General features: G+C 49.1%; 1 protein-coding gene across 1 annotated transcript in view; it reads right to left on the reverse strand.

The window, feature by feature from the left end:
• The window catches only part of CEP78 (centrosomal protein 78), a 462742-nt gene that overhangs the window by 220181 nt on the left and 216914 nt on the right, over positions 1-25647 (reverse strand). Inside the window, exon 13 of the mRNA XM_069230075.1 lies at positions 2984-3061. Within this exon, the coding sequence (XP_069086176.1) occupies positions 2984-3061 (78 nt within the window). The remainder of the gene's footprint in view (positions 1-2983; positions 3062-25647) is intronic.

A 25647-nucleotide genomic window follows, 5' to 3' on the forward strand; every position in this document is an offset into this window, starting at 1 on the left:
AATATATGTCTGTGATAAAAGAGAGGGTAAAACCGAGATAAATAACATTTTATCGGAGTTTCCGGTCGCCTCAGGGTTGGGGCTGAAGTGGTTGAAGACTTGTCTGTTCCTGATCCACCCAGAGTGTCTGCCACAGTAACTTGTGGTGAATTTGCACCTAATCCGCTGGGAGCAGAATACCTTCCAGTCCTTGGGTGTCTACTTATACTATGCCTCCCAGAACCTTATAGATGGCAACCTTGAGGGCATTTGCATCCCTTCATCACCAACTGGTGTTTTACTGCACGCTCCTATTCACAGTGGAAGGCAGGGTGTCACTGTCAAAAATGCGTGTACTCCCCCACCTGTTGTGTTTCTTCCACAACCTGCCGGTGTGCATACCCCTGACTACTTTTCGTAGCTTGCACGCCATGCTGGGGTGCATTCCTTTGGAACAGTGCTTGGCACCAAATTGCACTATATAAGACACAGTTATCAGTGGAGAGAGGGGGCCATGGGCCCCTAACTTCAAACATTGTTACCTTGTTGCGCAATTGCAGTGGTCTGCCCACCGGCTTGCAGGCGGCTCGTGGAGGAACTGGGCATGCAGGTGGTACGATAGGCCTTTTTACCACGAGGAGGGATCCCACAGGTGGCCAACAGTCAACTACACGTGGCACATGACAGCTTCCACAGACTAATGCGTCTATGGCCGACTATGTCCAAGTACACCCCCGGGATCCATATTAGATGCATCCGACAATTCAGGGATCTGAACGGGAGAAGGGTTGATGAAATGGGAGGCAGATGGAGTGGGGACTCAGCATTCTGTTCCAGAATGGTGTGCTTATCCCTTTGAGCAGCTATAGACTGACGCCATATGGCCTATGGCCGGTTTCTGACTGAGATGAGCTGACCGTGGCAGATCACCGGAACAGAATCAGATCAGCACCCCCTGGTGCACACTTTGCACATCAAAGGTGAGGGCCACTGGCTGATAACTTGGCTCACAAAAGCCCTGCCACACACTATAAAGGACCCCTTCTTGGCTGGGAAAGGGATATAGGCCAGGACATGACTCAGAAGGAATGGGATAGGGCGCTTTTGGAACTGTGCAAAGTTTCCCACAACACCAAATTTCGATACATCCAACACAACATACTACACAGGGCCTACCTCATCCCGTCAAGGCTTCACAGAATATTTGGCTCTCCCTCAAATTATCCACATTGTCAAGAACCTGATGCCGATATGGCACATATATCCTGTCACTGCATTGTGGCAGCTGACTTGTGGTGTGAGGTCACTGTTACGCTGGCTGGCATCACAGGTCATGTGGACCTCTATACCATGGTGGGTGGAGTCTTGGGACTGTTTAGGCACAGAAAAGCAGGGAGTGCCATAACCCACTTCATAGACCTGGCAATGCTGATGGTTCATAGGTTGATGGCCATGCACTGGAAGGCAACCACGCCGTCCGGGCTGAGACACTGGTGCACAGTGACATTTAAGTTGGGCAGGGCACAGAGGCGGAAGAGGCATGAGGGTTGCGCAAGACCCCCATAGCAGGAGACTGGGAAAAACTGTTGGATGAATTACAGACGTCCCAGTAGGGGCTACATGTGCAAGACTGAGGTGCTTGCCTGGCTGATAAAAGGGACTGAGCTTTGGGGACACCGCCTCGCTACCTTGTTGCCTGTCGCTAGACCGCTCTGGAAACACCGGATGCGCTGCAGAGGGGAGCTGAGGTGTGGGACCGTACTTCCAAAGAGCAGAAATGTTCCCGAAAATAAGGGTGGGCATACGGAGTGAACAGTCGTGTAGCAGGAGGCACCACAACCTCGCCTTCGGATCCCTTTGCTTAAGACTGCAACCACCATGACTTATTGTTTATTATGTTGTAGTTGATAAGTTACTGAATCAATCACCCCTGTTAGACCCGGTTTAATACAAGATATGTAAAGTGACCATGGTGGGGGGGGGTCATAAAGTAGTGATATGTATCATTGATTAGCACGATTGATCTAAATTGTAGTGTGATGCTACAAGACTGCACTGAAATTGGCAAAAAGAGGCTGCACCGGCATGGACTGCACCTGCTGAACCTAGTGGCTAGCAAAGGAGAAGGGACTGTGCCTGTTGTGCCCTGCTCATGATCTTGTGTATTTCTTCTTCAATTGTTTTGGTATTGTTTGAATGCTTAACACTTATTCCTTTACTTAAACTCACAGTTACACAGGGTTGAGCTAAGGGTTTGAGAAATAAAACCTACTGGTCCTAAAGGGGTTGGGAAGCATATCGCACGGTGAGCTGGCACAACCACACCATATAATACACCCCATTTCCTCACATTAGGTATTACTGAAAATGGTGGTTGGCAGACCAGCAAGCCTAAACTAGGCTGGACTAAACCACAGCTGGAAGAGTCTACACTATGTATATGGAATTTCCGTTGGCACAGCCAGAACACTGCTTTAGCATCGAAAGGCTCTACAGCCTCTCCATGGCAAATGAGTTTGGGAACAGAGAGGAGGGTGGAGTGAACTTCAACCATTTCAGTCTGACTGCATTCCTCAAATTGAGTTGAAATTAGTTTATGACTTACAATTGCTTGATAAGTTACAAGTATGGGTGTTTTATGCCATATATCAAAATTAAAATTGTGTCAGCTTGGGGCATTTCTTACTTCTTAGCTTCCATAATACACAAATCAATTTCCTTGCTGGAGTGAGTACACAAGAATTGCCAACGCTCTTATTTATAAAGACTGTATTTATTAATTTAATTATTGTAGCTGGACTTTTACTTGAGGTCAGCTTTGAAGATAAATATTGCCCAGGATATGCTTCACTATGTCACAAAGTTTCCAAATATAAAAAAATACAAAGCACTGAGCCAAAAATGTCAACAACTACATCAAAACCAACAACAGTAGTCTACAGGTGGAATAGGTATGTTGAAAAAAAACAAAAGATACAAGATGGAAAATGCTTTGGTTACCCACCTCCATTATACGTTCATCTGATTTTAATCTTGCTCTCCTCTCTTCATTGAGCCTTAATCGACAGGTTTCCAGTTCCACCTGTTAATTAACAATTTAATAGCAAGCAGTTATCTTGGGTCTTCTGGTTTTGGTTAAAAAAATATAATTTATGATATTAGATTATTTTACATTAACTGTCACAATGAATTAATGCAGTCCTGCATTGGCTCTATACAGATAAATTAACTTCAATTTATGTTAATTCTTATTGTAATGCTTATATTGCCTAATCTCACCAGATAATTTACACACACTTAACCTAAAAGTCACATACAATGGAAAACGGTTCAATTAATTGACGGAGAAAGAGGCTTTTCAAAAAATGGCCTAATGGTCAGAAATGGGGCACAGACTACCGAACAGTTGGCTATGGCTCAGTGTGCATTGAAAGGGATTTTCAATCTAAGAATCGTAAACCAAACAAAGGCTTGGATGAACAAGTTACTTAGTTTCGATAACGCTCTTTCTGGTGGATACTCGAACTTCAGATTCCTCACATGTAGAATATCCCCCAGTCACCAGACTGGGTCCAGAACCTTTCACAGCAGTGCTCCTGCAGGTTTGCTTGCTAGGTTGCACTGTGTAGCTTCACATTGGTCTTGTTCTGCCTCGTTATGCACCAGAAGAGAAGGAGCGGAAAAAAGCGCTTCTTGGTCCTCAATCACTTTGTCTGTGAAAAAGGTGGTGTATAGAGCTGCTGCAGGAAGAGAGCCTGAAGCTCACTCTTGTGACGGGCTGAAAAAAATCGTAACAAGGAACACAGTCTCCAGAGTCAGAAAGTATTAATATAACAATTGCCCCATGGGACTCATTCAAAACTGTTACCTTCTTATGTGTCTTAAAAGGAACCCAGAGTTACTCAGCCTTATTCATCGGTTCAAAGTTAATTACAAAGATGACAAAACACAGGACTGATACAGTTTGCAACTTGTAACGTTTTGACTCCAATCAAGTGAAATTATCACAGTATAGACGACTCAGCGACTCAATGGTGATTATATTTACAAAGCACATAGATAAAAAACTGGTTGAATGCATTGATAGATAAAATTCATAGCAGGGTTTGCATATATCATTGTGGAATCCCTTGAAGTTAAATTAAATTTAACAACCAAGCGTGACGGCATGTCAACATTTTGACCCGGTGTGACTGTTAGGATCTCTTCAAGACATAGCCATTTGACTACCAGGCCTACACATAAGAGAAACAAATAAAAACAACATTTCTAAGTCCTGAGCTTATACATACTATATACTTCCATTTACCAATCATTAAGTCACTCACCGCCTAACAGTAAGTTCACTAGAGATACAAGAATAACTACCAGGTATTCAACCAATGTATAATAAAAGGCAATGAAAATCATCATCCAGGTTCATCACAACTTGGTGCCCGTATATAGGTTGGTGGTTTACAAGCTCAAGAAAAGACTGTGCACAAACACTGACTCAATCAGAAAGGGTGAGACAATGGGACTTCAAGTTATAATGGTGCAGCATGATGCAACAATATACAGTGAGACTCTTCCTCTTATATGTGAAGTGTGACTACTGTTACTCATACCATTGGTGAGAGGACCAACATAACTCATTATATGCTCATACATTAGTTATACCAGGGCCAAACAGTGAAACATCACCAGTGTGCCTACTGAACGAATCACGTCTTGTATAAGAAACTGTGAGCGTCGATAATATGGTAAAGCATTATGTTCAAATAAAGTGACAATCATCCTCATTCTGAAACAATTGTATGGTAGAGAGGGAATCATATCCCCCCACCATCTGCTTAGAGTGAGACCAATCATGCTGCACCGGTGTGGAACACACACAAACATGTTAGGAAAGAGTAGTTAGGACATCATACCTACCCAAGTCAAACATTTTCATGCCACAGCCTATTTCTTAATAACCAGTACCAATCCTCTTCAACCCAAACATGGCGAAGCTGGTCCCATACAGACCGTTCAAGTACCAATATTGAGACAAAATTGCCCAAACTGTGATTTCAATATATTCCAGGATAAATAACACTGTATTAGAGTAGCTCATGCAAATAGGCCAGAGGTAAAAAGTGTATAAACCACACCCTCACCTTCAACAAGAGAGCAGTGGGGGTACACCCCTGCAGCATGAAGAGACACAGGGAAGACACACAGAAGCTGCCGGATTATCTGCTCTGCTGCTTCTGCAACACTAAACCACCAACCACTGCCCGCCAGTTTGGGTGAACAAAATGCCTAATACTAATGAGCTGCATGCATTTAACCCTTTGCTGCATGTGCACACCATTAACTTCCCTTTGAATTTCAGACATCAGCCACTTGTGTCTACAGGAAAACATTTGTCATGAGTCCAACCTGAAACTACAGATACATGTTCTGAAGGTGGAGTTGGTACAATACCTTTACACGGCCATCATCGAAATGGTGTAAAGATATATATCCTACAAATACTGATATCCAGTATTTATGCATGATACTGAGCATAAACAGAATGTCATACACTGTGACCCAACATTATTGCACTCTGTTAGTGGTACATACATGAATGCAGCATATCCAAAGCATAATACGATATGATATAAAGTGGTAGGAATACCAAGAATCTCTATAGATTAAATATTGTTTTACTACCAACTTCTGCATGTCATTGACATCATTTACACCACTCATTGTACTGTCCAGAATGTCCATCCATTTGCATCCTTTCCAATCCAAAAGTGGTGAGATGATGTCCCCTCAGCTGTTTAGGGTTATGACCTCCACCACCTGCCAGAAGGTTTGATCTTCTGTGTGCACACAATCCTCAAAATGGCACATCGCAGGGCGTCCTTCCACTATAAATTTGATCCGACTTCTGAGTTGGGCAATACGTTGTTTCGCCACTTGTGTTGTCTGTACTACAAATATCTTCATATGAGGGCATACAATTACATATACAACATTAAGAGTATTGCAGTTTGAAAAGGATCATACATTGAAAATGTCCTTATTGATTGCAAGAGTTTTAGTGTCAGAAGTAAATATGCAGGTAGTGCATCGTCCACATCTGTAGTGGCCTAGGACATCAGGTAAGCTCCACAGTGCTCCAAAGTCACTTTTCACAATAGTTTGTCAATAGTCCCTAACATTTGTGTTCCGCTTAAACACAAACAGGGGAGGCTCTCCACATTTCTTTAATTACAGGCCAATGTTTTTTTTAATGATCTTCTGGATTTCATTACTGACGGGAGAGAATGTGGTCACCATCATCACTCTGTGTACGGATTTCTCTCTCTGTCTAGAATTGCCCAAAGTGAAAAGGAGTCACGACTTTGCAAAAAGAAGTCTTGGTCCTCAATCAGTTTGTCTCTGAAAAATGTGGTGCCGAACAGCTGCACCTTGAGAGCCTGAAGCTTACTCTTGTGACAAGCTGAAGTAATTGTGACAAAGAACACTGTCTTCAAAGTCAGAAAAGCAATGGGCAGCTGCGCATCGGCTTGAATGACTAAATTGAGATCCCACTGTGGTATCATAAATGGTTAAGGAAGAATCATATGTGTTAATACTTTTAGAAACCTCATCACAAAAGGTGATTTAAATAACGACGCCAGAAAATGCTAAAAGGTCTGACAAAACACTTACTATGCCTACTGCAAGCCCTTGCTGGGCCAAAAACAAAACAAACAATAAAACAACCAAATGTTTGTCCTGCGAATCAATCAATCAATCAACAATTTATACAGCGCTGCATATCATCCATGAGGTCTCAAGGCACTGTTGAAGGGGAGCCAGTCAGTGGAAGAGCCAGGTCTTGAGGTCCCTTCTTGACCTGCCTGCCTGCTCCAGTACCAAATGGCAGTTGTGTTACTCAAGAGAACTTACAACAGCTTTCCATTGATGGATGGAAGGCAATCCGTCAATTACCACATCTTCAAAGGATTTATGTTGAGGAGGGTTTCCACCAGAGACTGGGAACCTCCCAGATGGCCTCCCCAACCGAGTGGTGAGGAATCAATCACCACCATTAGCTCTGGGTGAGGAAGCAAGAGGGTTCTACACCACTGGTCGGGTTGCTGCAGATCTTGTGCAGTTTCCTCCGAAACCAAGAGGACGTCAGCCAGATGCTGGACTCACAGACTTCAGAATCCACTGCAGAGCCTGCATGGCACCGGGCGAAGTAGACAAGCAGGATGCATGAGGCAAACATGCTCCAAGTTTCAGAGATGCTCTCACAGAATTCCATGCCTAAAACATCAGGAACATGGTCTGAATGTCCTTGACTCGCGAAGGAAGAAATGCCCTGAATTGCACAATGTCCAATGCATCATCTATAAAAGGAAGTCTTTGTGAAGGAGGCAGGTGTGAGTTTGGCTTGCAGATTGAGTCTCACGACAATGAGATTCGCCATCATCTGGAGGTAGTCTACGACAGACTATGAAGAGCCAACCTTCAACAGCCAGTCCTCAAAGTAGGGGAAAGCTGGTATCCCCAGATTTCAAACGTAGGCTGTGACCACTGCCCGCCATCAGTTTTGTGAACACTCGAGGGGCACTGAGATAAGGCCGAATGGGAGTAACGTAAATTGAAATGCTCTTGGCTAACCTTAAACAGCAGGTAAAGTCTAAGTCTGCAGAACAGCATATAAAAGTATGCATCCTGCAGGTCCAAGGCTACCATCCAGAAGCCCAGATCTCAGGAGAGAGAAACTGCGGCAGAGTAAGCATTTTGAATAGCTCTCTCCCAGGAAAGCAAAAGGAGGATGATGATCTACAACAGAACAAAGAAGTCCATCCTTCAGCATGAGGAAACAGTGGGAGTAACAACTCGTCCTTATTTCCGTGGCTGGCACCCTCTCAATGGCATCTTAGGGTATTAGGGCTCATATCGCTTGCAGTAAGATGGATAGTTGATCTCCTGAAAGCCACTCTGATGTAGGAAGAAGCTGCAGAGGCAAGAAATGGAAAGTCATGGCCCTGCCGGACAATCTTGAGGACCCAACAGTCAAATCTGGTGGACTGGGAGAAAATGTCCAATCAGGGCTCAGAAGAGGATGACCCAGGCAGAAAGACTTCAATGAGCCCTTCAGCCTGTCAGTCAGTGCAGAAACCAAGGTTTGTTCTAGGGTTTCAGGTGGCATTGTCAATGGATATGCTGGTGGCAGCCCAACAGAAGGCCCCTTCAAATCCTAGGAAAGCACAAATGAGGGCCCGAGAGAACGGGAAGAATGCCAGAAATATGCAGCATTGCCTTCCTAGCAGTCTCCAACTGTTGAGGTGTTTCCGACGGCCCAGCATAGTCAGGACACATTGGGGTCAACTATGGTATCGGCTCTTCAAATGGAGTTTGGGAGCAAAATTGAGTGGCACTTTGACACTCTCAGGACTTCTCTTTAGCTAGAGAACAGAGAGATGGGATCAGTCCTGCTTCACCCTCTTTTGTTTCCACTTAGATTTTGACTTGATTACCTCATCCATGAAAAGGACGTGTCGCGGGATCGACAGAGAGCTGGAACAGGTGTGTGCCCTCAACTTGGAGCAGGACTGGTTCCTTCGATGTTTGGTGAAGCACAGCTTCACTTCACAGACCTGGATCGCCTTTGGATGCTTAAGTGCATATTCTTCACACAACATGGAGGTATGCGCTGAGTCCAAACACAGAGGCACACCTCATGCAACAGTCACTGCCTGGTTTGAACCCTGCGGTCTTGGGTGGGAGAGCGTTCACTTGCACATTGTAATAGTTTGAAAAACTTGCCAGACAGACAGAAATAAGGTGCAGATCTCTGGATTCCAGTTTGTCGTCATGTTAGGAAACAGACATGGGTGCGCAGGGGAGGCACTTTATATTCTACAATGCTGCATCATTTCCATTGAAAAACTGGACCAATGCAGGTTAACACAGCATCACTAAGCAGCATGCTGGAGCACTGCTGTGAAAACTTCTAGAGCCAGTCTGATGCCTGGGAGGGGATGATTTACAGTTGAGGAATGAAAAATTGCCTAGCTTAAGTTAAGGTAAGTGTCAATTCTAATAAGGACACAAATGTGAGGATTATGCTTATTCCTTCCTTCCTTTAATAACATTTCCAAAACACAGCAGCCATTAAAGCAATAAAAACTACTCTTCCCATTAACACCAGGGAAAAACATGAGTCTAAAAGTCCTTCCTTAGTGTCTGCAGCCAAGACACAACGTAGTCTCTTGTCGCTGTCTGATCTCTTTCTTTGTTCGCACAAATCACGCCTTAAGTTCCTTCTCATGCATCCTGTTTGGCTCCTTCATTTCGGTGTCAGTGACTATGCAAATTCTCCTTTTACTCAAGAACATCATCTACCAATGTGAAAGCAACTACTTCGTAGTAAGCAAGCATAACAATTTCACTTTGAAAACAGTCTTAACACTACGGCCCTCATTACAACCCTGGCGGTAAATGCCGTCTACCGCCGTACCGACGGCCGCCAAGATACCATGACTGCGGCGGTAATCCGCCATGGGTATTATGACCCACACAGAGAAATCCGCCACAATACAGACACCCACAGAAGCTTGCCACACCAAAGGTCAGTGATAAACTGGCAATAGCAAAACCCACACTGTTACGCAAACAGGAATACGCCCACAGTATCACGACCCACGAATCAACGCGGCGGTCTTTCAACTGCGGTAAACCACTGGCGGTACACACCGCCGCGCTCAAAATACACACACACATTAACAAAACAGCACCACATTAGACAATTCAAAATACACACACCTGACACACACCACACCCTCACACCACTATAAAACACCCACCCACATCACCCACAACCCCTTACAGCGAAAAAAACAGAGACCAAGCACAGAGAGACAAGCACACACACACTTCGAGGCACAGAACACCATCACCCATACACCATCCACGCACATCACAGCATACACCCCAAAACATCACCTCACACATCCCACACATATCACTCACAACACATCCATGGCACTCCAAAGACACCGTAGGTTTTCTGAGGAGGAGCTAAGGGTCAAGGTGGAGGAAATCTTCCGGGTAGAGCCACAGCTATTCGGATCACAGGTGCAGCAGACGTCCATTGCAAGGAAGATGGAGCTATGGCGGAGAGTCGTGGACAGGGTCAACGCTGTGGGACAGCACCCAAGAACAAGGGATGACATCAGGAAGAGGTGGAACGACCTACGGGGGAAGGTACGTTCCGTGGTTTCAAGACACCAGATTGCTGTACAGAGGACTGGCGGTGGACCCCCACCTCCTCCCCCACAACTAACAACATGGGAGGAGCAAGTCTTGGCGATCATGCATCCTGAGGGCCTCGCAGGAGTAGCAGGAGGAATGGACTCTGGTAAGTCAAATCTTGACTATTATATCCCCCACCCTACCTGCATGTCATCACAAACTCCTACCCCTACTCTCACACCCATCACTCCAACACCTCACATATACCTCACCATCACAACCCACCCATCCCAATACCAAGCCCTGCATGCAACAACAATGCATGGACGAAAAAAAAGGGGGCCCAAAAAGCCACAAAACTCCCTGTATGAAATTGCCCCTTGACATTGAAGTACGTGGGAACTTCACCGGAGGACATTGGGCCCTAGTCCTCCATGGGAAAACATGATTCAGGAAAGAAAGGGTGAGGTCCCACTTTAAAAAAAAGTAATTATATATTTCTTGATATCCAAATATCTGAAGGCATATCGCATTTATCTACAAAACTAAAGGAATTTTCATGATTGTTCCAAGTCCAAGTTTATTTTAGGAAAATATTTGAATTCTCAATGGAAATGTAAGCAAACGCAGAGATCCAAAAGTATATGAATTTAGGCCAGCCAACACGTGTTTCGCCCCATGGGCACGTAAGCCAGGGCTTTCTCAAGGCAATTCAATTCATAATTGGTTCAGACGGGCAAATCATTAGTCGATAATATGAGTCGTAATACAGCCTGCAGTAATCACAGACCTGCATGGACACCCATCATCCCAGCATGCCCGATAGAGAGACTCACCCAGCCCACAAAATCACCACTCACACAAGGCAAAGCCGACAGGGAAAGCACAACCATACAGGGAAACACACCCATTGCACAAGATGGCACACACAAATACATTAACAATGCATTTGCATCCGAACAGGACCCCTACTCAACGTCACCGGAGAGGAGGTGCCAGCTACATCCAGCCCCCCCCCCTAGAAGAGGCCCACAGTGATGACAGCAGCTCTGCACGCCTGGATCACGATGACCAACCTGGCCCATCAAGGACCTCTAGACAGTCGGTTACGCTGCCACAGTCCCATACCACGACAGAGCCTCCCCCTCAGGAAACACCACCACAGCACCCACCCAGCAGGCCCATGCCACTGTCCCCAGGACACGTTAATCAGCAGTGTGTCCACCACTACAGAGACCCCAGGCAACCTCACAAACACAGGACGGTCAAGGACCTGGGGTCAGTGGCAGTGGGCACAGGGTTCAGGGGACAGAGGCACAGGACAACAGGGAAGCTGGGAGGACTGCTGTGCCACAGGGAGAGGACAGACCCAGGGAACCGACCCTCCACGAGGCACTCTCCAACATCCCGGAAGCATACCACCATTCAAAGGAGACCATGGGCCAGGTACTGGCCAAGTTACGGGAGACCCAGCGGCTGCAGGAGGGACAGTACCTGGGGATCAGGGAGGATCTAAAATATACACCATCCTGGTAACCATTGCAGGGGTGCTGGCTGACATGGGCAAGACCATGAGGGACGTAGTGGCACAACAAAGGGCCCCTGACACTAGCCACACAGATGAACAGCCTTCCACCTCCGCCGGCGCTAGTGGACAGGAGGACCCGCCACAGGACCAACAGGCCACCAGTACCCCACCCCCTGCAGAAGGAGAACCACCCCCGCAAACGGTCTCTGCGATCCAGGCAGAAGACAGAGATCATTGCCAAGACCCCCGCCAGGAAATAAGACTCTCCTGATTGTCACCCTGTCCACCTTGAACTGCCATTGCTCCACTTCCTATGCCCCCTTGGATAGTGCACTTGTGATACAAATAGACTGGACTCTAATTGTACATTTCTCCACCATCACCCCAGCCCCTTGCACTTACCCCCATACTTATTTGCACAGAAAATAAACACCCTTGAAACAGAAACCATACTGGAGTCAGTGTAATGATTATAAAGAAGTATTATTACAACATTATCAAAGCATTGCAACGTCTATGTTCAGTGAAATATACCACAGGATGACCTTTGCGGGGAAGCAGTACATATAGCAGTAGCCAGAATGGGGTACACAGATCTGAAAATTGTGATTCCAAAGGGAACAGTCAGTGTCCATAGACAGAGGGTAAAAGGATGCCATGTACAATGTCCAAAAGTTTACTGTATTGTAAATTTGAGCTACAGTCGCTTAACTGTGTGTCACTGGAAGTACTGCTGTATAATGTTTGTTCTGTTGTCCACATCTTCTTCATCTGCCTCGTCTTCCTCACTGTCCACAGGCACCACCGCTGCCACAAGACCATCTCCAGGCTCATCCTCCTACAGAAAAGGCACCTGACGTCTCAAGGCCAGGTTGTGTAACATACAGCATGCCACGATGATATGACACACCTTCTTGGGTGAGTAGTACAGGGATTCACCAGTCAGATGGAGGCACTGGACCTGGCCTTCAGGAGGCCGAAGGTTCTCTCAATAATCCTCCTTGTACACCCACGAGCCTCATTGCAACGTTCCTGTGCCCTTGTCCTGGCATTCCTCACTAGGGTCAGTAGCCATAAGAGGTTGGGGGTAACCAGAGTCGCCTGTAAATATCGATGGACAACTGTTAGACACACTCACCCTTAGGGACAACCCCATACCCAGACACCTTCCTATAGTGGGTGGGGACCTTGGGCTCACCTATTAGCCACACCCGGTGCCTTTGGAGTTGGCCTATCACATAAGGGATGCTGCTATTCCTCAAGATATAGGCGTCATGCACAGAGCCAGGATATTTGGCATTCACATGGGAGATGTACTGGTCCCCCAAACATACCATCTGCACATTCATCGAGTGATAGCTTTTTCTATTCCTGTAAACCTGTTCATTTCTCCGGGGGGACCAAAGGCCACATGTGTACCATCAATGGCACCAATTATGTTGGAGATATGTCCCAGGGCATAGAAGTCAGCTTTCACTGTGGCCAAATCATCCACCTGGGGGAAAACGATGTAGCTGCGCATGTGTTTCAGCAGGGCTGACAATACCCTGGCCAACACGTTGGAGAACATTGGCTGAGACATTCCTGATGCCATGGCCACTGTAGTTTGAAATAAACCACTTGCTAGGAAATGAAACACTGACAGAACCTGCACTAGAGGGGGGATTCCTGTGGGCTGGCGGATAGCTGACATCAGGTATGGCTCCAATTGGGCACACAGCTCTTGAATTGTGGCACGATCAAGTCTGTATGTGATGATAATGTGTCTGTCCTCCATTATCGACAGGTCCACCAGGGGTCTGTGCACCGGAGGATGCCGCCATCTCATCATCTGCCTCAATGGTTGTAGCCTATGGAGGAGAACGGTGAGCAGAAGGTCATATTTCCAGCATAGAATGCACAACTGTTGCTGAAGTTAGGTCACAAAAGCAGTATGTGAAGTCGAGAGTCAGTTGATGGGCCAATGTCTGCTGTGACGCAGTTGGGTCTAAACTGGAATGGCATGACAAGCAAAAAAAATGATGGACCAAACCCAGATCTGTGACTGGAGGTGAATGTTTGATTTGTTCTGCATTCCGTCCATCATCTGTTGTTTTTGTATTTGTCGCCCCAAGTGGGAAGGGTATGCCCAGACGTGGGTCCAATGCTTGCTATGCCACCAGATTCAAGCTAGCCTGGCTGATGAAGGGTGATACCCTGAAACCGGTCCCAGGATGCTTGTTTCTGGTCCAGGGAATACCTGGCCTGGTAGTTCGGGCTGGACTGTTCGTATGGGGAACAGGGTCAAGACTGATTTGCATACGGCTGGGTTTAAACTGGAATGGCATGGCAAGCAAAGAAAATGATGGATTAAACCCAGATCTGTGACTGGGGGTGAATGTTTGATTTGTTCTGCATTCCGTCCATCATCTGTTGTTTTTGTATGTGACGCAGTTAGGTGTCAATGCCATGTGCCCCCCTGAAATGTGGCTGCCTGACCTGTGAGGAGGGACAAGGGGAAATGAGGTAAGTGCGCTGGTATTGTGCACCGTCGCGGTAGGCGGTCGATGACCGCTGCGCAACTTCACATTGGTTATCATTGGGCCCATGGGTTCCAGGAGACAATGGCGATGTACGCCGGTGGTGACGGTATTCACCGCCGTGGACGTGACCGCCATTTTCTAACAACTCACTCACTTGCTACCTGACCGTCAACAGGAGAGGACATACACTGCAAGTGCTGCTGTGACCTGAGTCTGGAAGAGGCAATGGCTCGAGTGTCTGGGGAAAGGGCCCCTGCCTTCACTGCGGAGGAGTTGGAGAAACTGGTGGATGGGGTCCTACCTCAGTACACGTCACTCTACGGTCCTCCAGACAAACAGGGGAGTATACTGAGAGCATGATGTGTGGGCAATGCATTTTTTGAGTGGTGTGGATGTAAGCCACGTGTTGGGGGGTGCTGAGGCGTCCTGGCCTGAGTGCTGCATGAGAGGTGGTCAGTGTATGTGCGTCAGGGCATGGGTGGGAACTGGGGGGCAATGAGTATGCCGGTCCGTAGGGATGAGTAATTTCCTTTTCTGCTGTCTTTTCCCTCTAGGTCAGCGCCCACCAGAAAAAGGGTATTTGGTGTGCCATCGCCAAGGAGGTGTGGACCCTGGGGGTCTATCACAGGCAGAGCACCCACTGCCGCAAGAGATGGGAGGATCTGTGCAGCTGGACGAAGAAAAGGGCAGAGGCCCAGCTGGGGCTGGCCTCCCAACGTGGAAGGGGTGCCCGTCGCACCATGACCCCCCTGATGTTCCGCATCCAGGCGGCGGCCTATCCGGAGTTGGATGGGTGCTTGACGGCATCACAGCAGCCACAAGGGGGTGAGTACAGATTCTGATTCCTGACTTTGCACGCTTTAGGAGATAGCTGTGAGAAAGTAGCCTCTTTCTAGCCTTGTTACCCCCACTTTTGGCCTGTTTGTGAGTATATGTCAGGGTGTTTTCACTGTCTCACTGGGATCCTGCTAGCCAGGGCCCGGTGCTCATAGTGAAAACCCTATGTTGTCAGTATGTTTGTTATGTGTCACTGGGACCCTGCTAGCCAGGACCCCAGTGCTCATAAGTTTGTGGCCTATATGTATGTGTTTCCTGTGTGATGCCTAACTGTCTCACTGAGGCTCTGCTAACCAGAACCTCAGTGGTTATGCTCTCTCTTTACAAATTGTCACTAACAGGCTAGTGACCAATTTTACCAATTCACATTGGCATACTGGAACACCCTTATAATTCCCTAGTATATGGTACTGAGGTACCTAGGGTATTGGGGTTCCAGGAGATCCCTATGGGCTGCAGCATTTCTTTTGCCACCCATAGGGAGCTCTGACAATTCTTACACAGGCCTGCCACTGCAGCCTGAGTGAAATAACGTCCACGTTATCTCACAGCCATTTACCACTGCACTTAAGTAACTTATAAGTCACCTATATGTCTAACCTTTACCTGGTAAAGGTTGGGTGCTAAGTTACTTAGTGTGTGGGCACCCTGGCACTAGCCAAGGTGCCCCCACATCGTTCAGGGCAAATTCCCCGGACTTTGTGAGTGCGGGGACACCATTACACGCGTGCACTGGACATAGGTCACTATCTATGTACAGCGTCACAATGTTAACTCCGAACATGGCCATGTAACATGTCTAAGATCATGGAATTGTCACCCCAATGCCATCCTGGCATTGGGGAGACAATTCCATGATCCCCCGAGTCTCTAGCACAGACCCGGGTACTGCCAAACTGCCTTTCCCGGGTTTCACAGCAGCTGCTGCTGCTGCCAACCCCTCAGACAGGTTTCTGCCCTCCTGGGGTCCAGTCAGGCTTGGCCCAGGAAGGCAGAAAAAAGGACTTCCTCAGAGAGAGGGTGTTACACCCTCTCCCTTTGGAAAAAGGTGTCAGGGCTGGGGAGGAGTAGCCTCCCCCAGCCTCTGGAAATGCTTTGATGGGCACAGATGGTGCCCATCTCTGCATAAGCCAGTCTACATCGGTTCAGGGATCCCCAGCCCTGCTCTGGCGCGAAACTGGACAAAGAAAAGGGGAGTGACCACTCCCCTGCACCTCCCAGGGGAGGTGCCCAGAGCTCCTCCAGTGTGCTCCAGACCTCTGCCATCTTGGAAACAGAGGTGCTGCTGGCACACTGGACTGCTCTGAGTGGCCAGTGCCAGCAGGTGACGTCAGAGACTCCTCCTGATAGGCTCTTACCTGTGTTGCTAGCCTATCCTCCTTCCTAGTTAGCCAAACCTCCTTTTCTGGCTATTTAGGGTCTCTGCTTTGGGGAATTCTTTAGATGACGAATGCAAGAGCTCATCAGAGTTCCTCTGCATCTCTCTCTTCACCTTCTGCCAAAGGATCGACCGCTGACTGCTCAGGACGCCTGCAAAACCGAAACAAAGTAGCAAAGACGACTACTGAAACCTTGTATCGCTGATCCTGCCGCCTTCTCGACTGTTTTCCTGGTGGTGCATGCTGTGGGGGTAGTCTGCCTCCTCTCTGCACTAGGAGCTCTGAAGAAATCTCCCATGGGACGACGGAATCCTCCCCCTGCAACCGCAGGCACCAAAAGAACTGCATCACCGGTCCTCTGGGTCCCCTCTCAGCATGACGAGCATGGTCCCTGGAACTCAGCAACTCTGTCCAAGTGACTCCCACAGTCCAGTGACTCTTCAGTCCAAGTTTGGTGGAGGTAAGTCCTTGCCTCCCCACGCTAGACTGCATTGCTGGGTACCGCGTGATTTGCAGCTGCTCCGGCTCCTGTGCACTCTTCCAGGATTTCCTTTGTGCACAGCCAAGCCTGGGTCCCGACACTCTAACCTGTAGTGCACAACCTCCTGAGTTGTCCTCCGGCGTCGTGGGATCTCCTTTTGTGACTTCGGGTGAGCTCCGGTTCACTCCTCTTCGTAGTGCCTGTTCCGGCACTTCTGCGGGTGCTGCCTGCTTCTGTGAGGGCTCCCTGTCTTGGTGGGCGCCCCCTCTGTCTCCTCACGCAATTGGCGACATCCTGGTCCCTCCTGGGCCACAGCAGCATCCAAAAACCCTAACTGCGACCCTTGCAGCTAGCAAAGCTTGTTCTTTCTGCGTGGGAACACCTCTGCAAGCTTCTTCACGACATGGGACATCCATCCTCCAAAGGGGAACTTTCTAGCCCTCTTCGTTCTTGCAGAATCCACAGCTTCTACCATCCGGTGGCAGCTTCTTTGCACCCTCAGCTGGCATTTCGTGGGCATCTGCCCAATCTCGACTTTGTCGCGACTCTTGGACTTGGTCCCCTTGTTCCACAGGTACTCTCGTCCGGAAATCCACTTTGGTTGCATTGCTGGGGTTGGTCTTCCTTGCAGAATTCCCCTATCACGACTTCTGTGCTCTCTGAGGAATATAGGTGCACTTTACACCTACTTTTCAGGGTCTTGGGGTGGGCTATTTTTCTAACCCTCACTGTCTTCTTACAGTCCCAGCGACCCTCTACGAGCTCACATAGGTTTGGGGTCCATACGTTATTCGCATTCCACTTTTGGAGTATATGGTTTGTGTTGCCCCTATACCTATGTGCTCCTATTGCAATCTATTGTAACTATACACTGCTTGCATTACTTCTTTTTGCTATTACTGCATATTTTTGGTATTGTGTACATATGTCTTGTGTATATTTGGCATCCTCATACTGAGGGTACTCCCTGAGATACTTTTGGCATATTGTCATAAAAATAAAGTACCTTTATTTTTAGTATATCTGTGTATTGTGTTTTCTTATGATATTGTGCATATGACACCAGTGGTATAGTAGGAGCTTTGCATGTCTCCTAGTTCAGCCTAAGCTGCTCTGCTATAGCTACCTTCTACCAGCCTAAGCTGCTAGAAACACCTCTTCTACACTAATAAGGGATAACTGGACCTGGTACAGAGTGTAAGTACCCCTTGGTACACACTACAAGCCAGGCCAGCCTCCTACAGTAGCTGGGTTGAGTATGTGGGCTGTGGGTGACCCTAGGCCAGGGCGATCATGGCAGGGTAGATCCCTTGTGTGCAGGCTTAGAAGCAGTCCAAACCCAATGGTGTAAGTGGGCATATACTACTGGGCAGGAGTGTCAGGTGTGCAGATGCTGGCGTTAGCCATTGTGCCCCATGGGCTTGTGACTACCTTAGTGACTGGTTGGGCATGGCATAGTGCATATGGCTGCTCCCTGTGTGTTGTGTACGCCAATGGTAGTGGTGTTGCTGGCATTGCCCAAGTGTATCCACTGTCTCTCCCCCCTTTTTGTCACCCTGTCCTTGTGTGCATTAGCATCATCTGGCTGAGGAACAGAGGCACAGGTGAAGGAGGGAGCTGCATCCCACGTGGCCCATGAGGGCGACTCCACTGAGGGTGAAGGGACCAGTGGGACGGAGAGTGAGGGAAGCACCATGAAGGGGACAGGAGGGGAGACCAGTGACAGCAACTCCTCCTCCGATGGAAGCTCCCTGGTGGTGGCGGACGCCTCTGTGCCCACCACAAGAACAGGTACAGCTGCCACCCACCCCCCTACCAGCACCGCCCTCCCAGCAGCCCCTCAGCGTGTTTCCCGTGCCCGCTCACCGAGGAGGGTGGGCATCTCCTTCGGTCCAGGCACCTCAGGCCCTGCCCCAAACAGCCCTGCTGCCCTAAGTGAGGAGGCTATTGACCTCCTGAGATCCCTCACTGTTGGGCAGGCAACCATTCTGAATGCCATCCAGGGTGTCGAGAGGCATTTGCAACAAACAAATGCATACCTGGAAGGCATTCACTCTGGCATGGCACCTCAACAGAGAGCATTTCAGGCTCTGGCCTCAGCACTGATGGCAGCCATTGTCCCTGTGTCTAGCTTCCCCCCTCCAACTTCCTCTACCCAGTCCCTATCCCCTCAACCCCAACCTATCCCAAACACACCTTCAGACTAGCATTCACCCAAATCAACACACAAAAGTGGCTCAGGCAAACATAAGCACCACACCTCATCGCACAGGCACTCACCCAAGCACCATGCCCATGCAGACACAGCATCATTCACTGCCTCAACCGTGTTCCCCTCCTCCTCTTCGTCCACCCCCTCCCAGTCTCGTCTCCACTCACACATGCATGCACTACATCCTCATCCACTACCTCCATCACCAGCATGCCCATCACTACACACCCCTCACGAGCAGTCACCACCCCCACAACCATGCACACGTTCCCTGTGTCCTCTCCCAGTGTGTCTGTGACCCCTCCTCCCAAAGTACACAAACGCAAGCACCCACCCACCCAACAGCTATCCACCTCCCAACAGCATCCAGCCCATGCACCTTCACCCAAACTCAGCAGAAAGACACCTCCTACAACCACTCCTTCTTCCTCCACTCCCAAACCTTCTCCATCTTCCCGTCCCAGTGAGTCTAAAAAACTTTTCCTTGGTAACTTTGATTCTTCCCTACGCCTCCCCCCACCCCCGTCCTTTCCCTCGGGCCAGGGTGTCAAGATCCCGGGCCAGCACCTCAGCCACCAAGTCGGCGTCCGCGGTGGTACCTGCAAGTCCCAGGGGATCACAGGGGGCACCCGTCAGGGCTGCCAGTGTGCCACCGACCCCTGCAAAGGACCAACACATTCCGCCACCTGCCAAGGTGAAGAGCAGCAAGCAGCACGGCCAAAAAGCAGGACCCAACCAGCAAGGCCTCCTCCAAATCTGCATCTGCCAGTGCCAAGGTCCCAGCAGCATCTGCCAAGGTGGGGAAGGGCAAGAAAACCCAGGGCAAGGCCCTTCAGGCCTAGGACCCTCCAGGTGAGGAACTGGTGCCCATCATATGTAATGACAGGCCAGCAACCTGTACCGCGGAAGGCACCGCCGCAGGCACTGCCACCTGCACTGCCATCTGCCCCGCCACCTGCCCCGCAACATGCACCGCCAGCTGCATTGCCGCTGCCACAACAACAGGCAGCATTATCATCCCCAGTGGGCAGCCATCCGAGGCTGCAGGAGACGGCTTGGTGTCTCCCTCCACTACTATCAGCACCACAGCCTGCACCGGCAGCATCTCCGCCGCAGGCACCGGCGCAAGCACCACCACCTGCACCGCCGTCTGCACCACCACACGCCAGCTAGTGCCACTACATCTGTCATCAGCAGCATCCCCAGTGGGCAGGCGTCCGGGGATGCAGGAGGTGGCCTGGACCCACCACTTGAAGCACCACCACCAGCACTGGCACTACCAGCATTTTGCAGCCTAGGTCGCCAAAGGACGGAGTGTGGCTCTGCCTCCATGGAGTATCATGCTACCTGTTCCCTGCACATCTTGTGGCTCAGAGACCCAGGTGAGGGAATGGGAACTGCCACACCCCAGGTGCAACATCACTGGGCACAAGGCCCCCTCCAGAACCAGTGGAGATATGCATCCACTATCACTTTCCTTGGCAGGATGAAGCAGACTGGGTACAAGGCCCCCTCCAGAACCAGTGGAGATATCCATCCACTATCACTTTCCTTGGCAGGATGAAGCAGACTGGGCACAAAGCCCCCTCCAGAACCAGTGGGCAAACAACCCACTTGAGAGACTGTGGCTTTGCACTCCCCAGGACCAAGCAGTGGGCAAACCACCTACTTGAGAGACTGTGGCTTTGCACTCCCCAGGACCAAGCAGTGGGCAAACCACCCACTTGAGACTGTGGCTTTGCACTCGCCAGGACCAAGCAGTGGGCATGGAGCTCCCTCGATGAGCAGTGGCGTACTACCATCTTCCGGCTGAGGTGGCCCCCCCGTCCCCTTCCCCTTAAGGAGCCTGTGTGTTTTCGACCTGATGCCCCTGCAGTGTTCTCTCCGTTTTGAGGCAGGAGTCAAGTGTGGGCTTCGCCCCTGTTTTTTTGGCCCACTGGTACACGGACATTTGCTAAGGACAGTGTACGGTCCTATGTACATATTGTAAATATTTGTATATACACTGTTGTTTACAATCATTAACTTTATCTGCATTTTCTAAATATCACTGATTTAACTAAATTCCTTTTGTCCTTGCGTTCTTCCATGGAGTTACGGGGTGTAAATGTAACGATGCTGCATGTGTTTGTGTGTATGGTGTTGTGGGTGGGGGTGGGGGTGTTGCGCGTTGCGTGTGTGTCACTCTCTTTTTCCTCCCCCCTTCCCTGTGTGCTAGGTGCTGTACTCACTGTGGTCGTCGCCGCCGCCGCCTTCTTTGATGTTGTTCCTGGTGTATTAGCAGATACACCAGCATTGGCAGGACCTGTAGTTCGGGCTCCATGGCGTCCTGGTTCTTCGTTGAGTGTCGAAAGGTGAGTGGTTTCCCTTCTGTGTGCTGTTTCCGCCGTGCTTCTGATGCCGTTGGTACAGTCCCGAAAAAGCTGGCGGATAGGTGCCTTGTAATACTGTGGGCGGTACATTGTCTTCCGCCTGTCTGTTGGCGGTTACCGCCGCGGTGTTTGTTTCTACTGCCGCGGGGGTCAGAGTATTAAAGTGACTGACTGTGTTGGCGGTTTCCGCTGTGGTCGTGATTCCATTTTTCGTACCGCTGGCCTTTTGGCGGTATTACTGCCACTTTAACACCAACCGCCAGGGTTGTAATGAGGGCCTAAATCCCTAAAGGTAAATAAACTACTCACTCCAGAATGGGGTGGGTCGTCATCTGTTTAGATCGTCGAGTGGGATAACCCTTGCCTCCATGTCCTTAACAGTATTGAAACTTACCTTCAGTTAAGCTAGGCAATTTTTCATTTTATGTCAAGAAAGGAGGCAAGGATTATACTAGTTCAAAGCTTACCCACCACCAATTGGGCTGCATCCATTACTGGTTTAAAGTAGAATCTCTTAAAAGTGGAATCCAAAGAACAATCTGCTGCATGCATTCGGTCTTGCAATCCAGCCCCTGGTCAAAAAACTTTTGAGGCCAGTGCTCCTCTCGCTGAGTATGCTCCAAATACTTTGGTGCCTGTGCCAGCTTCTTGCATCACCCATCTGACCCATAGAACTACTGTAGGCGAGGATACTGCTTTGTACTGTTTTCTCAGTGGAATGAGAAGTTGTGTTTCGCCCGGATGTCGAACCTCCTCTGTTTCCCCATATGCCTTGAGGCACTGGACCACACACAGCTTGGGAGAATCTGCAATGGCTGAATAAGAAATCATGTGAATATTGAACTTTGTATATCTACGTACTGCAAATACTACCCATTCTGGGGAAAACACTCTGGCCATTTAATCTAAGACTTGCACATCTGACACTCTACTGCACGAGACAAGACAGAGCAACATAACAAACTTGGAGGAGAGTTATTCCCCAGAAAGAAACCGGTTTGGTTGCCATAAGAAAAGGCTCGGGACTAGGTTTACATCCCAAAGCACTGCATAGCACGGTTCCTGTGTAAGAGAGAGGCAAATACCTCTACGCAACCTGCAAACAAAAGGATGTTTGCCAATTGGGGCATCATCAACAGGAGTGTGTCCCACTGAAATTGCAGAGAGAAATGTGTTCATTGACAAATATGTCAATATGTCCTCTGCAAGGCGTGACAGAAAAATTGAGCACTTGGACTAAATAAATGACCACAGGATGCACACCCCTTCACAGACACCAAAGTATCCATCTCGTCCAGGCCGACCAGTACAGTTTGTTGGTGCTGTCCGCACAATCTCGGGAGAGGAGGAACTCGGCTTGTTGTAAAAGGTCTGGGAGTATCCAGGGTTGCCTGTAATCCACCACAACGTTAAGTGGAAGGAGCCTTCTGCTACTAACCGATGAGGTTTGAGGTCCAGATTCAACAGACTGTGAACAAAGTGGGGGAGTCAGTTTAGAGAATCCCACGAAAGTTCCAGAAGCACTGGAAACCACACTTGAGACTCCCAAATGGGAGTTATCAGGACCACCTGAGCCCGTTGCCTGCGTACCTGAGCAGACGCTCGGGTGATCATGGATAAGGGAGGGGAGCATACCCTGTCTCCTGACTCCAATCTTGGAGGAACGCGTCTGTTGCCTACACCTGTGGATCTGGTCTCCAGCTGAGGAACCGAGACAACTGGTGATTGAGACAAGATGCAAACAGGTCGATTGAGAATGAACACCAGTTGTCTACCAGCAGGTGAAAGACCTTAGAGTCCAGCCTCCAGAGACTCAAACCCCGAAGATGCCAGGAGTGCCAATCCGCTATCTGGTTCTCTTGGCCTGGGAGATATCCACCATGATCTAAATCTGGTTGTCTAGGCAGAAGGACCAGAACTCCTTTGCCAAATTCACTAAGGCTCAGGACCTTGTGTCCACCAGGTGACTGATATATCACACTGCTAAGACACTATCCATCTTTAATAGGATGGAAGACTAGATCCGTTCTATTGTCCAAAACTGAACAGCGAATGACTGCCAGGAACTCAAAACAAATTCTGTTCCAGTGGTGATCAGTTTCCTCCTCTAGAGAAGTCCCCACACCTGGCGCCCCAGCTGGACCTGCTGGGGTCTGATTCTAATCACCAGATCTGGGGCTGAACCAAAGATAGCTCTCCTGTTCCAAGCTTCCATATGGGTAAGCCACCATTCTATTATCCTTCTTGCTTTGCCAGACAGAGGGACCGACTTTGGATATGTCAGACCCTTTCTCAGGTGGTGCGTCTTCAGGTACTGAATGGCCTGGTAGTGAAGAGGGCCTGCGAAGATCACCAGAATCGATAAAGAGAAGGCCCATGAGGGCGGGCCATCCGTCTGAGTAACGTGAAAGGTTTGGCCAATGTTTGCCGGAACACGTGCCATCTTTCAAGACGGAAGGCTCAGGGATGCAGGTGTGGAGTCTATTATGAACGCTAAGAAGGTGCCCTGAGAAATTCTATTGCTAGCTTGAGGACTTTCGTGAAGCACCAGGGTGAAAAGGAAAGTGACGAATTTGAAGGTTTGGGAGTGCCACGTGAACTGCAGAAAATGACGGTGAGGGAGGGAAAAAAACATAACTGTTAGGTATGCATTGTTCAGATCCAGGCGCATCATCCAATTGGATGGGAGCAGCACGTCCCTGAGCCAATGAATGCCTTCCATTTTGAAATGGTGGTATACTAGCCACTCATTGAAATCCCAGAGGTTGATCGCAGGCCTGCAACCCAGTCGGTCGAGCATAAAAAGGTTGCTGAGGAAACCATTGGGGTGCACTACTGAGGGGCAATTGAGCCTTTATAAAGGAGGGCCAAAACCTCCTCACCTATGAACACTGCGTCGTGGGTGGAAAAACAACTGGCCCGTGGTCTAGAAAACTGATGGGGGAGCTGTTTGACGGACCCACGCGTCTGAGGTAACTGACGTGAGGTCGGAAGAAACAGAGCCAGTCTACCCTTATCTGAGCAGAAGGAAGGACACTTACTGTTTCCAGCATTGCCACATGATTTGAATCCTCCACAGAAGTGTTGTCCTCTTGTGGGGTAAAAGTTCGAGACGTGCGGGTTGGTCAGGTATTGACCGTACCCAGAGCCTTGTCCTCTGTTAGTTGAAGGATAGGAGAAATGAGGAGACGGGCGGCCCACGTCATGAACTGCCCCTTCGAAAACCCGTCAGTTGAATATGCGTTTGATGTTTAACTGCGTCTTGTCTGGCAATGTAAACATCGCTACAAACTTCCCCAGTTCCTTCACAAAGGGATCCCCGAACAGCCCCTGCTCCCACTTGTGAAGAGGCCAAGTCCCTTGCTTGGGTCTTCCTTGATCAGAAGGGAACGGCGTGATTCTGTGAACAACGCGCAGTTCATATTTTCCATGAGAACAATGGCGTGCTGGGACCAGTTTGAAAAGACGTCTGGAGTGATGAGGGAACCCGAAGCTTTGTCTTCCTCCGCCACAGCTAATATCTTGGTCATATGGCCAACAGCATCCAGTAACTTGCCCTGGCGTGAAAACCAAGAGCTATTGATGCCTGTTTTTGGATCTTTGATGAACTTTACTAGAAAAGTAGCCATCTTGGTGTTGATATCTGGCGAGAGGACCACTTTGCCCTCCAAAGTAGGCCAAAGGCACTCCCCGCTCAAAGGCGGATGCAGGCATCTTTCTCTAAGGGCTTGCAAAGCCACTTCACCACATATTTAGCTACTTTTGCCGCTGGAACCCACTCTGCTGACCTGGGGTGGATCACGTCCTCCGGGCCTAGCATATCTGAGCCACCCTGTGGTGTGGGGACCATGTCTAAAGCTGGATACCATGATCTGGAGGAGCCCGCCTCTTCCTCTTAGTCCCCGGGGGAGTCACCATCTTGTAGGTTTGGTGGGCCTGGGTGTGAGGCATCGATTGAGTATAGGCTTCTGAAGGCCCCGCATGAGCTTCTTGATGTGGGGACTTGGCCAAAAAGGCATGCTTGAGGCTTTCAAACACGTCTTTATCTACCCCTTAACCGCATTTTAGTTTTTAGGGGAGGAGAACCTCTGCAAGGGTGTCTTGAGGGGGTGGTTAATTGACGCCAGA

Source organism: Pleurodeles waltl, chromosome 1_1 (genome assembly GCF_031143425.1).
Source record: "Pleurodeles waltl isolate 20211129_DDA chromosome 1_1, aPleWal1.hap1.20221129, whole genome shotgun sequence".
Lineage (NCBI taxonomy): Eukaryota > Metazoa > Chordata > Amphibia > Caudata > Salamandridae > Pleurodeles > Pleurodeles waltl.